This window comes from Streptopelia decaocto (genome assembly GCF_964273445.1).
Source record: "Streptopelia decaocto genome assembly, chromosome: 19".
Classification (NCBI taxonomy): Eukaryota; Metazoa; Chordata; class Aves; order Columbiformes; family Columbidae; genus Streptopelia; species Streptopelia decaocto.
In genome coordinates this window covers 4,093,012-4,108,598 of record NC_138674.1, presented here as the reverse complement: position 1 = coordinate 4,108,598, position 15,587 = coordinate 4,093,012, and the positions used below count along the sequence as shown (strand labels likewise).

General features: G+C 45.1%; 1 protein-coding gene across 7 annotated transcripts in view; it reads left to right on the top strand.

Moving 5' to 3' along the window:
* SRGAP2 (SLIT-ROBO Rho GTPase activating protein 2) overlaps positions 1-15,587 on the top strand; it is a 92,553-nt gene that overhangs the window by 42,173 nt on the left and 34,793 nt on the right. For all 7 annotated transcript variants that reach the window (XR_014185693.1, XR_014185694.1, XM_082069009.1 and 4 more), the window contains 3 exons: positions 6,104-6,166; positions 8,321-8,536; positions 9,378-9,506. Coding sequence is in view for 5 of the 7 variants with exons in the window: in XM_082069009.1 (XP_081925135.1) it covers positions 6,104-6,166; positions 8,321-8,536; positions 9,378-9,506 (408 nt within the window). In the remaining 2 variants the exon portion in view is untranslated. The remainder of the gene's footprint in view (positions 1-6,103; positions 6,167-8,320; positions 8,537-9,377; positions 9,507-15,587) is intronic.

Here is a 15,587-nt window from a genome sequence, read left to right as displayed (position 1 = left end):
GAAGGAAGGAGAAGGAAAGAAGAATGGAAGGAAAGAAGAATGGAAGGAAGGAAGGAGAAGGAAAGAAGAATGGATGGAAAGAAGGAAGGAAAGAGAAGGAAGGAAGGAAGGTAAGGAGAAGGAAAGAAGAATGGAAGGAAAGAAGGAAGGAAGAATGGAAAGAAGAATGGAAGGAAAGAAGGAAGGAAGAATGGAAAGAAGAATGGAAGGAAAGAAGGAAGGAAGAATGGAAAGAAGGATGGAAGGAAAGAAGGAAGGAAGAATGGAAAGAAGGATGGAAGGAAAGAAGGAAGGAAGAATGGAAAGAAGAATGGAAGGAAAGAAGGAAGGAAGAATGGAAAGAAGAATGGAAGGAAAGAAGGAAGGAAGAATGGAAAGAAGAATGGAAGGAAAGAAGGAAGGAAGAGTGGAAAGAAGAATGGAAGGAAAGAAGGAAGGAAGAGTGGAAAGAAGAATGGAAGGAAAGAAGGAAGGAAGAGTGGAAAGAAGGATGGAAGGAAAGAAGGAAGGAAGACTGGAAAGAAGGATGGAAGGAAAGAAGGATGGAAGAGTGGAAAGAAGGATGGAAGAGTGGAAAGAAGGATGGAAGGAAAGAAGAAAGGAAGAATGGAAAGAAGGAAGGAAGGGAAGAAGAATGTAAGGAAGGAAAGAGAAGGAAGGAAAGAAGAAGGGGAGGAAAGAAAGGAAGGGCTAAGCAGGGGTGGGTGGTGTTTGGCAGCAGCTCTTTCAGGCCCCAGCATGTGTGCCGTGGTTCAGAGCACAGTACTCAGCTGTAATGAGGAAAATTCCTTATTACTGACATAGTGGTGAAACAAATGACTAGTGAAATGGTGGATAAAACTAGATAATACAACTGTAATTTCAGTCTGACTGGCCAAGGCATAATGGATCATTAAACTGGAAACTGATGATCTGTTACCCAAAATATGTGTGTATATTGTATGACGTAGATTTTGGTTTTGTAGCTTGTCTTTAAATTCTGAGAGTCTGAAGCTTTCGAAGAAGTCTTTGCAGAATTCCTGTTCTGTAGGAGCATGTGATAATAACTTCATCCATAAAAGTTGTGGGAGAAACCTGCATAAAACTTGCACAGGCTTCAGGTGGGTTATGGGCTTCATTGTAAAATAAAGGGTATATTCATAACAAATGCATTGGATGGTGATGATGGAGTATTTCCACACGATGAAGCTGATAAATCCTATTTGCTGCTACATCCAAATGCATTAAGGGGAAAAAAAAAACATTATTGAGAATCTACCTACAGAGAACTCTAAACTTTAATTAGCAAGTTCTATTTAAGTGCTGCATGTATGATCTTGGAAAATTTTACCTGGCAAACCCTCTCTTTAACAAAATTCCTACGTAGATGCTAACTAATGCATAGTCAATACCCTGTATTGTAACCTTCATTTAGACAGGAATAATAAGAAGCTTTTGCACTTCTGCAAATTTCCTGCCTGGTCTCAGCAAGAACTCAACCCACTGTCGATTCAAAAAAACATTAGAACATTTATTGTTTGCCTTCCACCTATGTATATTTAATTATTCCTTTGTAAAAGGTGCAGAGAAATGGTCTTTTTTGAGGGCGCTTTTCAGAATGTGCAGCTTTGGGTTCCAGTTCCAGCCCTGGCGTCATTTCAGGCAGCGTATTAGATAAAATCTCTTATCTGGGTGTGTTGCGCATTCACCCAGCGATAGTTTATGAGTGTATTTTATACCGAAATCACCTCCTGAACTTCACACTATGTTTGTTTTGAAGCCATCCCACCTTCCTATCGGATTTGGAACCACGTTACCGCGGCTCGAGATCTGGGCCATTAAATGTTGACAGCATTCCCTTGCTCTCCTATTTATTATCCCCCCCCACCCCTAAATATTTTGCAGCTGAAGTCGTTAATGGCCGGTGGAATGCGGAACAGCCAAGGGAGCGCTGCCGTCGATCCCGAAAACATCTTGATTAAATTAGCAGGGGGAGGAGGGCGGAACAAAGAGCCCGTTGAGGAGCTGGCACGGCGCGCGGGGAATTGATGTCCCGGCGACCTACAGCTCTGCGTTTACACCCGCTCGTAACAAAGGAGTATGTGTGCGTGTGTCTGTACATGGGCCTGCACACGTAGGGCAGCTTCTTTTCGGGTTTGGGGCTGGAGAAAAGGCTGGAGAAAGGCAGCTTGTGAGATTTTGTTGCACAAGCCCCTTCCTCAGGCTTTTTAAAGGATGGACAGATAGATTCTAGTTGCAGGTGCAGTGTCACAGTTTTTCTTATCTTTCCCCATACAGTTTCCCTGCGGGTTGGAATGTCTGCAGAGAAGGAGACTCCACAACCCCCCTGGGCAGCCTGGGCCAGGCTCTGGCACCCTCACCCCCAACAAGTTTCTTCTCATCTTTAAGTGGAACCTCCTGTGTTCCAGTTTGCACCCATTGCCCCTTGTCCTGTCACTGGTTGTCACCGAGAAGAGCAGGGCAGGCACCTCAAGTCATATCAGGACTTCACAGCAAACCAGAAACTGCATTCAGGGACGCAGGGCCTGGATCGAGACCTCGGATCACAGGGACAACAGGCAGGGCCCTCCCCAGATGCCAACCATGGTCAAAGACAGCGAGACCCTCGGGATCTCTCTCTTCTATAGGGTGTATGACACATATGGTATGGAATACTTGCTCAGTTTTAGTCACCTGTTCCGTCCACCCCTCCGTGCAAACTCGCCCCTCTCAATGATAGGATGTGTGGAGTCTTATCAGTCTTCTTGGCTGTCATAGCAATAAATCTAAACGTGAGGCTTCTTCTGCATTCCGTTGGTCGCCCTTATCTGCTTTGTGGCACAGTGTCTGACAAACATATAGCTAAATGGCAAACATATGGGTAGATTCAGAAAAGTGTGGTTACTTCGAAGAACGTAGCTGAAACGAAAAACCACTAAAAGAGAACCGGTCTTGTATTTAACAAAACCAGGACATGCAGCCAGGAATAGATAATAATGAGGTTTGTCCGATTTTTTTTCTTTTATTTCTTGCTTTTTCCTGGGAGCTTGTTTACAAAATTCATCCTTCGAAGCTCTCTCTGCCTTGGAAAAACTTAGTATAGAACTTGGTGTTGAAATAGAAGTTGATACCTGGAGACGTTTGCAACTGCAGGGACTGTATTGTTGTTTCTCCTTGGCATGGATTTTGTAATTCCACGCCACATTCTATTCTAACGTGACCTTCAAACCTCCTGTGTCTCTATGGCAATGCTGAGGATCAGTAGCCTTTAATCTGGATCTGCTCTGAGCCCCAGGGGACCTCAGAAATGTTCTTTGTGCCTCAGGTTTCCACCACCTTCTATGGCACTGGAGCAACAACTCTTTTGCTGATGTCCAAGGCATTTTCTTTTGACTTCCCAAGCTAACCGCTTGCCTTCCTCCCATGTATTTTCATTTATCAAGCTCAGCTAGCTCACATTTTTTCTCCCAAGCCTTGTTTTGGGTGGAATCAGCACTGGAAGCAGCATTAAATTCAGAGTGCTCGTTGCATAGCTCTTGTTTTCATGACACCTGTGATCTCTCTTACCTTCATCTCAATGTAAGGGGTTTTTTTCATTCCAGTCCAGCAATCTGGCGGTTTCTTTCTTGAGAGCTCATTTGGAAGCACAAAGAGTTTCACGTCTTGACAATTTGGCACTTGTGCTTCTTCTTTTCTTCTTCGACCCGAATCCGCGTTAAAATATTCATTTTAATCTCTTGCGCATAATTGATGCTTCAGCAGTTTGTACAGCGAATGAGCGATTTTTTTATGCAAGGAATAAGCAAATGGGCTGAAAAGAGCGAAGGAAAATGGACCGATCGCCCTGGTCTGGGCAGTTTAAGCTACGCGACGACGTGTGAAAAGTTCAGCACTCAGGGGGGTTAAACCAGACTCAGACCCTTTCATTAATCATCTCCCACGCTTGTAAAACCTTTGCAACCCGTATCACTGCAGCGATCAGCAGCAGCTTCAGCTTTTGATTTTCTGCTTTCAGAGATGGGAAAACTGTCGGTGTTGGTTCTGCAAATTCTCTTGGAGATTGGGAATCACCAGCCTCAGATGCTCCTGCTCGTGGGTCCCATTGCTGGGCTGGGCTGGATGGGTCACAACATCCATAAAGACTCTAATACAACATCTCTGCTCTCAGAAACCCGGGAAACTCTCCGCTCTGCTGAGCTGGACAGTATTAAAAAAAAAAAAGACTAATTTAAAATTAAATTATATGATCTTTGTCTTTTTGCTTTCAGTGTGGTTTTTTTTTTCCTAATGGCTTAACGTTATCTTGACTTCTTAGGCAGAAATGCTGGCTTAAGTGTGGGTTGGTCTGAATTACCTCTTATCTTTTTCCTTTCCTGGACTTTGTAGACATAAATAATCTTGAACCTATCAAATTCGCTTAATCCAGTAGGTATTATATGATTCCAACACCCAGAGCGTGAGGTTTCAATCAGGCAAATGCTGCCTTAGTAGGTAAGGAATGAGTCCAGTCTATGAATCGAATGAAGTTGTTCTTGTTGCATGGAGATGCATTTGCACTCTTCCTTTTATTCACCTTAAAGAGCATGTTGTGTGATATTGATATTCCTATAATATGTGGTAATCTAGGGTGCTTGCTCCAAGGCAGGGGTGATAACCAGCTCCCTGTCACAATGGATATGGATTTTCCTGGAATTTCAAAGAGATGATCGGGCGTGATAATGCGGCTGCAGAACAGGGTTGAAGCAGCAAGTTAAAATCATTTCAGCAGCCGTTGGGGTGAGCGGGGTGACAGTTCAGACGTCGCTTCTTTGAGCCGTCAACAGCCCAGAGAGGAAACATCTGTTTGTGTCTGACTGGATTGGCTTTAATCTTTAATAAGTGTAGGCTCGGAGATGCAAATTGTGTAACAAATATGGAGATTTTCTTTGGTCGGTGATGCTCCTGCTGTAGGAAAAAGTGATTCGTTTAGGTTTGTGCTGTGGGAGCTGGTGGCGGCTGCACGTTCACTTTGCGCCTTTTGATGTGTCTGGATTCAAAGAACCCCAGAATGTCAGGGGTTGAAGGGCCCTGGAAAGCTCATCCGGTGCAATCCCCCCATGGAGCAGGAACACCCAGATGAGGTTACACAGGAAGGTGTCCAGGCGGGTTGGAATGTCTGCAGAGAAGGAGACTCCACAACCCCCTGGGCAGCCTGGGCCAGGCTCTGCCACCCTCACCAGGAACAAGTTTCTTCTCAAATTTAAGTGGAACCTCTTGTGTTCCAGTTTGTACCCATTGCCCCTTGTCCTATCACTGGTTGTCACCGAGAAGAGCCTGGCTCCATCCTCCTGACACTCCCCCTTTCCATATTGATCCCCATGAATGAGTCCCCCCTCAGCGCAGGGCAACGAAGATGCTGGAGGGAGTGGAGCATCTCCCGTGTGAGGAAAGGCTGAGGGAGCTGGGGCTCTGGAGCTGGACAAGAGGACACTGAGGGGGGACTCATTCATCTTTACGGATATCTAAAGGGTGAGTGTCAGGAGGATGGAGCCAGAGGGTGCTGGGGGGAATTGTGGTATCTGTGGAAGAAGAGGGAAACTTTTGGTAAATGTCTTAGAGACTCAAAGGCGAGATTGCGTATCTGAAAACACGTGCTTTTTTAAAAAAATAACCCACTCTGGTTTTATAATAAAAAATAAAAAAATAAAGATATTGACATTAACACTGTGCTCAAAAATAGAGTCTGTATAGTCTTTCACATACAACCAGCACAATATCGTCTCTTTTGGGATATGATATTTAGTAAAGGAAGATCATTCCTGTTGACTTTCTTACCCTGCATGTCTTCAGTTTCCATTCCAAGCTGTCCTATATTTGTGGTCTCGCTCGATCCTGCTCAGATGGGCCGATCTGTGTGTTTCCAGGCTTGTAATGCTGGAAATTTCCCTGTACTGAGCATTTTGGTTCATTAATACCATTTGTGCAATTTGACCATAGGTGGCTCTGGGCTGGGCAGTTATTGATTTGGTTTATTGGCATAAATACCGGTCCTTAATTGAGAATAAATGACTTGTAGGTGCGGAGCGTCCTCCCTTCCTTTTCCCCGTCTTCCCCAATTAACTTTCATTTCTCTGTTTGGTTGCAGAGCAAGGAAGTGGGATTGCAGCTCCAGGAGGACTTGATGAAGGTCTTGAACGAGCTCTACACGGTAAATCAAACTGACCTCTTGGCATCTTTTTGGGCAGAGGGAAGAGAGAAGAAGCGTTTGGCTTCTCCCCGGCAGAGACCGAGCACCAAACCCGATAAATATCTGCGGTCTTTGCAGTTTGAGGCAGCTCGTGTTCACCAGTCTATCGAGCACCATAAATCTCACTTTTTCACTCCATCCTTATGATGTTTTAGCTCTCGAAGCGTCGGCTCCTCTTCTCAAAGCTCTCACCTTAACGCGCGCCTGCTACTCGCCGCAGTGTCACTTTTAAAAACAGGATTATTAGGATTATTTCCGAGTGTGCTCCAAATCTTAAGTCTGCGGTTTTGAGTGGCTGGAGCGTGCAAAAGGCAGCACACGGTGTTTATTTGGTCCTTGACTATTTCAGCAAACGGTTCCCTTTGGAGTCGTGCTCTTCCATCTGTGCTTTTTGCTTCTCCTTGTCTATTGGAGACCCCAAGCAGAGGCAATGCCTCGGGAAGGAGCAGCAGCACACATGGGGACTTTTCTCCTCACATGTTGTTTGATTCGATTTTCGCTTTCTGCAGCTGTTACTGAGCTAGTTCTGTTTTAAAAGCAGAACTTACACTCAGTGTTATTGCCCAAAATGGGGTTTTTTTTGTCCTTCCCTAACGGTACGTTGGGTCATTACACCGGGGTACGTGTTCTATCCTTCATTCTTTCACAAGATGCTCCAGGGGTGTTTCTTGGTGTGTTGAACTTGGGAAGAAATTCAGTATTAATATCAATACTAAACATGGATTTCTAGGAACTGAGATTTATTTCTAAGCTGAGTTTTCGTGGAACTTAAGCAGAAGTTTAGTTAGTAGAGTTTAGCGGGACACAAGCGACAGATCATTGAACCAAACACTGAGTCCTGATCGTTTCTCTATCGCCAGATGGAAGATCTTCCAGAATCCAGCCTTTTGATAACCAAACCTGTGGTATTAACCTCTTGTTCTACTGGGTATCTAAGGGATTGGCAGAATTCATATTTTCAGACATGAAAATGGACAAAATCTTTAGTTTCCTACACAGGTGAAATCCAGAGGGTTGTTACTTTATGGTCTGAGCATATGCAGGAGCTGGAAATGTAAATTATTCAGAAAGTGTCTCTTTAATACCAGCTGCACTCACATTCGCTTTCATGTCTAAATACGATGTGATTTGCAAGTGGGACCTTTATTAATACTGGAACGACACTACTGGGGTGTCTTCATGCAACTTTGCATTTTTTGGCCCCCTCTCAAAATGATATCATCATAATGTTTGCTTTGGTGTGGGAATTGAATTGCTTTGCAATCATGGTTAGAAAAACCAAGTTTATGTATTTTGCCCTTTGTTTGCTTAACACAAAGATAGACCTGAATATCCCGTGAAACAGGGGTTTGTGACTTTGGGGGATATTTATCTATACTTGCTTATAAAAAACGGACTATAATAAGTACAGAGTCCAGGTCTCCCTGAGCACAAGAACCACGCTCTTTTATTAATATTTGTTAGATAAGGTGAACAGAGGTGCTTTTATAGCTCAAATTTGATTTAAACAAATGGAGCCTGAGTTGCTTTTGCAGCCGTTGTGTTCAGACTGTGGATTCGCCTGCAGCTCCTCGAGATCTGGGATGTTTAAAGCACCGATTCATCCAGATGAAAGACTGATAGACATCCCTTCCAAAACCTTACCTGCTGATGAAAAGCCATCATTCCCCAACCTTGGCGTAGAATTGTCTTTGAATACTAAGGAGGCTGGGTTTAGTCTGTATCTTTTTATATGTTTTTTATGATTCCTTTATTGGGTCGTACGAGAAGGCGCGTGCCAAAATTAAACAAAGAAGCAGCTGCGAAAGGATCCGCTTTGATTTCAGATTCAAGAGCCAGTTTGTGTGACTTCTGTCGTGGTTTTTGAGATGTGTAATTTTCCCAAGTGTATCTTTATTTGCCCGTTTAGACATTTCTACCTCCCAACTGGTCACCATGCGCCTTTGCTTAGCTTGGGTGATATCTTGCATTTGATATAAACATAATGGGCAGCTGTTGTGAAATAGTTATGTTAAAGCACCTTGCAGTTTTGGGGAGTGCATTAGCTAAAAAATAATAAAAATATAATAAAAAATCCCACCGTGGTGCTCTCTGACTCTGTGTCGTGTTGTGCAGGTGATGAAAACCTACCACATGTACAACGCTGACAGCATCAGCGCCCAGAGCAAACTGAAAGAGGCGGAGAAGCAGGAGGAAAAGCAGATTGGGAAGTCGGTGAAGCAAGAGGACAAGCAGACGCCGCGCTCCCCCGACTCGACTTCCAACGTCAAGTTTGAAGAGAAACACGTTCGGCGAAGCTCCGTCAAAAAAATCGAGAAGATGAAGGAGAAGGTGCGGCCGCGGCATCACTGCTGGTGGGGGGAGCTTTGCGGTGCTTCTGCACAGGAGCTGCTGAATTCCCTCCTTTGTGACATTCAAATGCAAATCTCAGGTTTTGTACAGGTTTTAAACGTTGGGATTTAGGAAAGGCAAAAGGCGGGTTCCTTTTTAGGACAGTTTTGTGTGATCCCAGGTTACACAAGCGTGGCACAAAAAGCCGAAAGGAGGTTTGAGTTTCAAAGTAACAACTGCCTTCTTGGAAGTCACCGTTAACACATTTCTTTTCTTGTACAGAGTACAAGATTTTGTTTACCGATTCCTACCAGTTTAAGCTCAGACCTGAGCTACAGGGAGATGCACAATCCCAGACTAACTTCATGGGCTGGACCAGTTCCCTTAGTAACTGGTCAGTCAGTCCAGTCATTCAGTGCTAAGATTCAAGGCAACGGAAGGTGAAGAGTTATTTTAGGATTGATTTAGACTCTGAAAGGACCAAGTTTAGGCCTGGCTTCTATTGGAAGAGGTGGGTGGCTGCAGCAGCCCCCAGATTACCTATAGAGCTGGGTCATAACCTCATAAACCCACGTGGCTCCTTCATTCTTCCCTTAATATTCCCCAGCCCCCAGTCTGTTTTAAGACGAGGCTTTAAATGCAAAGCCATCTAGTATAGTAATGCTTAAAACCATCTAAATAATTAATCTAAATTCTAAATCTTTGAGTCTTGATAGAGCTGGAATCCAAATGAACAAAAACCACGTGAGCAGAGTAAGATTTGTTGGGTGTTCTCTGGTGTTGCTGCTACTCCTCCCGCACCTCTTTTTAAAATACATTCTGGTTTTGGTTTCTCTTCCAGCGCCAAGCGAAGTACACAGAAAACAGACTGAAGGCTATTAAGGCAAGAAACGAGTATCTGCTGGCCCTGGAAGCCACCAACGCGTCTGTGTTCAAGTATTACATTCACGACCTGTCAGATCTCATTGATGTAAGTGCTGCTGCTTGGGTGGCTGCGCTGAATATCAGCGTGATTAACCCTCACGTGTCCCTCTCCTGCATCATCTTATATACCTGGTAACCTCGGTACCGCTGTGGAGCGATGGGCTTGGATGGGCAGCTTAGAGAGTAGCATAATAATTGGTCATTAAGCTGTTAATTGAGCTTTTTGTACTGGGAATCTTTTGCACAGATAGAAACTCGCACAAGAATCCTGGCGTTGAAATGCAGAGAAGGAGGAGTTGCTTGCTTAAAATGAAACTCGGCTTTGGTATCGCACTGCTGCTTGACATTTTCTAATTACTATTTTAAGCAAACCTGCAAGATTCGAACTCAGAAGCACATTTTTTGAAAAGGAGAATGTTAGCTGTAGGAACAGTATACCAGTTGGTGAAAGACAGTTGGATGAGGGAATAGAGTGACTATCAGCAAGTTTGCTGATGACACCAAACTGGAGGAGTGGCTGACACTGGAAGCTGTGCTGCCATCAGAGACCTGGACAGGCTGGAGAGTTGGGCAGGGAAAATGTAATGAAATAGAACAAGGGAAAGTGTAGAGTCTTGAATCTGGGCAGGAACAACCCCAGGTTCCAGTATAAGTTGGGGAATGACCTATTAGAGAGCAGCATAGGGGAAAGGGACCTGGGGGTCCTGGGGACAGCAGGGTGACCATGAGCCAGCACTGGGCCCTTGTGGCCAGGAAGCCAATGGTACCTGGGGTGGGTTAGAAGGGGGTGGTCAGTAGGTCAGAGAGGTTCTCCTGCCCCTCTGCTCTGCCCTGGGGAGACCACACCTGGAATCTTGTGTCCAGTTGTGGCCCCTCAGTTCCAGCAGGACAGGGAACTGCTGGAGAGAGTCCAGCGCAGCCACCAAGATGCTGCAGGGAGTGGAGCATCTCCCGTGTGAGGAAAGGCTGAGGGAGCTGGGGCTCTGGAGCTGGACAAGAGGACACTGAGGGGGGACTCATTCATGTTTACAGATATATAAAGGGTGAGTGTCAGGAGGATGGAGCCAGGCTCTTCTTGATGACAACCAGTGACAGGACAAGGGGTAATGGGTTCAAACTGGAACACAGGAGGTTCCACTTAAAGATGAGAAGAAACTTCTTCTCAGTCAGGGTGACAGAGCCTGGCCCAGGCTGCCCAGGGGGTTGTGGAGTCTCCTTCTGTGCAGACATTCCAACCCGCCTGGACACCTTCCTGTGTAACCTCATCTGGGTGTTCCTGCTCCATGGGGGGATTGCACTGGATGAGCTTTCCAGGTCCCTTCCAACCCCTGACATTCTGCAATTCTGTGAACGGCAACGCTGAGATTTGTCACAAATACAGAACTAGGCACCTCAACCTGCAGAACTGCAGCACCCAGTACACAGAACACGTCATGTCGGGGTCACTCACTGGTCCTTGATGTTATTCTGCGTGCCCAGGGCTGGAAATGCTCGACTGAGGAGCCCGCAGGGAACTTTCATTGTAGGAGGGAGGAGTAATGAACAGGAGTGTTCCAGACAGGCAATAAAGAGCACTCAGCTCGCTATTAATTAGTCAGCTATTATAATACCTAACAGTGTATCTAATACATTTATTCAGCAGCTCATAAAATCACATGAAGTGCACTTCTGCTCGGTGTTTATTTAAGCCTGGCCTTTGGAGGTCGGGATCAGCAGGGCTTAGATGCCTTTGAAAAATCCTGTGATTTCAAAATGTCGTGTTTTGCAAAATCGCTGCCCGTTCAGGAGACCGTTTTTAATTAACATTTGCTCAGCTTAAATTGTGTCATCTTGGTTTTTTTAACAAATGATAACTATCTGTAGAGCGCCGGGGATTCTATATTGACAGTTACAAGGTGGGGATTCATCTCACTGACAGCAGTGGAATTCAGTTGTTTTAATAGTTTTGTTTCTTTCTTTTTAAAACTCCTGTCCATAATTCCTCCCCCAGATGCTGCAGATGTGCTCAGTTCAGTTCTCAGCCACTGCACTGTTCTTAGTACATTTTCGTGAGTCGTATTTAATAAACTGTTCAGATTTCCTAAATCCATAACAAACTTTAGGCACAGAATTAAGATCCCATTGACAAATCTGTGTTATATTTGCCCGCGTTAACCCCCTTGTGCTCCTTGGAGCTTCCAGTTTAACACCAAACTGCAAGTTCTCATCATCTTTTTAAAAGCCAGGTGTTTTCTACTCTGTTTTCAGCAGACCTGGAAAAATGTGGGATGGAGGAATTCAGTTTTCTCATCATTAAGACACAGAGAATATAGATTTATTAATCCCTTGGATCCTGTCAAGGTTTAAAGCAAGGTGGCAATAAACCGTGGCAGACGCTCCCTGGTATCCCCTTTACCTCCCGCCACCCCTTCCTTTAGATCGGAAAGATGATAAGAAAGATAAGGGGAAAGGAAGAGAGACTTAGACTTCAAGTTGGAGAGTTTTAAAGGGGTTTTACTAATGCTACTAATAAATAGAGAATATATATATATATATATATATATATATAAAATATACAAAGCCAATCTGGAGTGCTGGATGTGGAGTTGGCGTCACTCCAGCAGCAGAGCTGGGTGTGCGGAGCTGGTGGAGCCTGGGTGCAGGATGCAGGGCCTGAGGCCTGGGGATCACAGACAGACAGACAGACAGACAGGGGCCTCTCTGGATGCCGGCCGTGGTCGAAGAGAGAGTGACCCTGTGATCACCCTCTTATATAGGGGTATGGCAATTATGGGTTGCAATACTTCCGTTGGTCAGTTCTAGTCACCTGTTCCATCCACCCCTCCTCAAACACGCCCCTCTCTCAACGGAATGTGGGAAAACTTATCAGTCTCTCTTAGCTACCATAGGAATAAATCTAAACATGAGCTTCTTCAGCATTCCGTTGGTCTCTTACCAGCACCGAGTGCAGCATCCAAGGAAAAATATGCAGGTAAAACTCAGAAAAGTACAGCCACCTAGAAGAACTGAGCTGAAAGAAAAATCACTAAAAGAGAACCAAAACCAAGACAGATCCGAAGGATGGAAAATTAACTATAACCAGTGATGATTATCTGAAGAATCTGACTTAAATAAAAATGTGATTTTTTTAAGCCAGGTCTTAATTCATTTCCTTGATCTAATCATTTGACCTTCTTGAATTTTGAAAGCTAAAAGCAATCGTCGAAGTTACTCACGAGTAGATTGTGTTAGGCCAAGTGGCATTAAACGTGCCGTGTTTATGCACTATGTTGTGTTCCCCCTGCAGTGCACATGGAAGGGTAACAAGTTAATTCCTCAGTGTGAGTTAAGAGCAATAAATTGCTCCTGACGCAGCCCAGTAGTTTTGAATTTCCTGCCTTTGGGGACTGAGGCAGCAATTTGATGCTGAGGAAATATTACAGTAATGGGGAAATTTGTATTCAGTCATATTTATGAAAGGGTCAATAAGACAGGTTCTTTTAAAAAGAAAAGATAAAGACGCATGCATATGTGTGAGTGCTAAAGCTTAATTTACTGTTCTAGGAATAATTATTGCTATTTACTCCAGGTTCTCCTACTTTCCCTTCCAAATATAAATTGCTTTTTAAAGCAGAGGGCTCTTTCTCCTTAAATCCTCCGCTTTGAACCTGAGAACTGCTAAAGGGTTAATCTGCTGTCATGTGGAGTAGTGAATTTGAATGAGTTATCATTAAATTCTTATAAAAAATTAATTTCCTGGGAGAACAATTCCATCAAACCTTTATATAACCTAGAAAAGGGATGGCAAGGCGATATATTCATAAATAAGATACGCTGGGCTTTTCAAAGTGTTGAAGTGGTGGAGTGGGCTGAAACTTTTGCTGTTGCTGGCTTGGAGAACATAAAGCTAAAAGGCTTCACCGTCTGAATGTCATCCTGGCGCTCAGTGAGGTGGGTGTAAAATATTAATATTAAGTCCCATTTGTGCCACCAGTGAACTCCCCTTGTGCAGCTTTCCTCCCGGAGATGGTTCATGCTGGGGGAGCAGTGGCTGCTCCTCTTAAACCCGAGCTCACCCTAATCCTGGTCTAACCAAGCCTGGCTTTCCCCAGATCCCCTCAGGGGAATCGTGTGTGTGCGGAAAAGCAAGAGCCGCGAGCAGCTGTTGATCCAAAACTCCCTCCGCACGTGCAAATTCTCAATCAAGCGCCTTTTGTGTTTGTTTCTTGGGGGTTGTTTTGGCTGGGTTTTGGTTTTTCTGCTTGAATGTGACATCCTTTGATTCTCCGCCTCCAGCTTCACCAGCAACCGCGGCTCTTTGGACGAGACCCCACACCTGCCGCAGCTGTTGGCACAGGACCCGGGCACCCACCTCGGTGACAGAAATCCTCCAAAATCGGGGAACAGACCAGTAGTCGCTCTCTCCTCTCCCTCCCTCCACCCCTCTTCTTTTATATTTTCGCGTTTGCACACAATGCCAGTGATGAGCTCCGAGTGATGGGCGAGGAGGGAGATTTCATGTGGATTTTGCTGAGAGAACAGCACGGCAATCAAGCAGATGGTCTCTTTCTTTCATTTTGGATCTTCTCCTAGCGTGTCTAATCTTGTGCTCGCCATTCCAAGAAGGTGGGCTCCTCCTTTGCTTTATTAGTCTGAAAAATCCAGGCTGTTCCTGACCAGCTCATGAAAAGCCGCTTTGCTCCTTTCTGAACACGGAGAGTTGGTGTCACGGTCCATTTGGTGATGGACTCGTGATGGTTCTTTTACCTTGATCTCCTTGGCGACCAAAATGCCAAGGGGTTATAGTTCAATCAAGCAGTGTTACTTTATTAATTTGCCTGTAAAGCAGCACACGATAGAGAGAGAGACTAAGAAAAAGAAAAGGGAAAAGAAATGGGGATAGTAGAAGTAAAGATGAGAAACGAGGTTGTGTTTATCACCAGTACAGTTCCAGAAGCTCCCTCTGCTCTCCGGTCCCGTGGAGTCCTGCTGGTCCTCCGTCGTGGTTCAGGATCCTCTGGCAGGAAGATCTTCAATGGTGTCCATTCTGGAGTCATCTTTTATCCGTCTTCACCCCACCCCTCACTCCCATTGTTTTAGGCCAGTCTCCACCTTGATTTCACAACCCAGGCTTAACTGCGCAGGCTTGAAAGATTCACACTTTCTTTTGCCAACGCTTACGTGTCCAGCATTCAGGGGTCTTTCTCTGGTTCACTGGGTGACCTCAGGACCCTTGGCATACTCTTCATTGGCCTTTGTTTGGGGGAGCAGCTGAGGGACACATGTAACTGAAGCTGCAGGTGAGAACACATCTTCTGGATGGCAGCTCTTGTCCCTGGGTCGAAGAGACCCTCACAACAATCTCTTTCTGGAGGCGGGGGCTGGTTTGGCTGAAGCAGTAGGTAAAGTCCACACAGCAGCCATTGTGAGCAGCAGCCCCCCCATATCGGAGAAACCAGTGCAACACAACGCTGCTCCTCGGGCCTCTCTCCAAGTCACTGTCCATGCGTTCTTTCTGTCAGGGCCTCAGTTCTCCAAGTTCTTGATGGCGATGGTCAGGCAAATACTGCTCCGTCTTCAGACCGACTCTCACGCTTGGCTGCGCAGCCGTTTTGGAGATGAAGCGCTTGATTGTCTCCCAGTGACGCCGTGCTGGAATCACTGGGAAATTCTTGACCGCGGCCGCTTTTCTGCTTGGACGTTTTCTCTTGTGTTTCTCCCCAGCAGTGAAGTCAGCTCGGCCGGTCACTTCTCGCTCTTGGATGACTCTGTTCTTCATGCCTGGGATGTGCAGGGCGTGTTCTTGCTTCCTGAAGCACACGGAATGAAGCAGTTTTCTGGATCTTGGGTGGAATAATTTAGTTGCAGATGAACCTTTGCAGACGATCCGAATCTTACGTCTTGTTTCTCTGGGTGGTGCTTCAGTGCATTGTTTTCCTCTTGCTTTGAATAATTTTATTGAAGGATTTTGGAGTGTTTTCAACAGGAATCATTGCCCTGAAAGTAAGATTAGAATCTAAAGAAATACATTGCACATACCCACTTCTAGGTTACTTTTTGTTTTTTTAACAGCATGAAATAAACTCTCTAGTTCTCCTTGAGAACTCAGCACGTTGTTCTAATAGTTTAAGCTGTACTTGGAGACTAA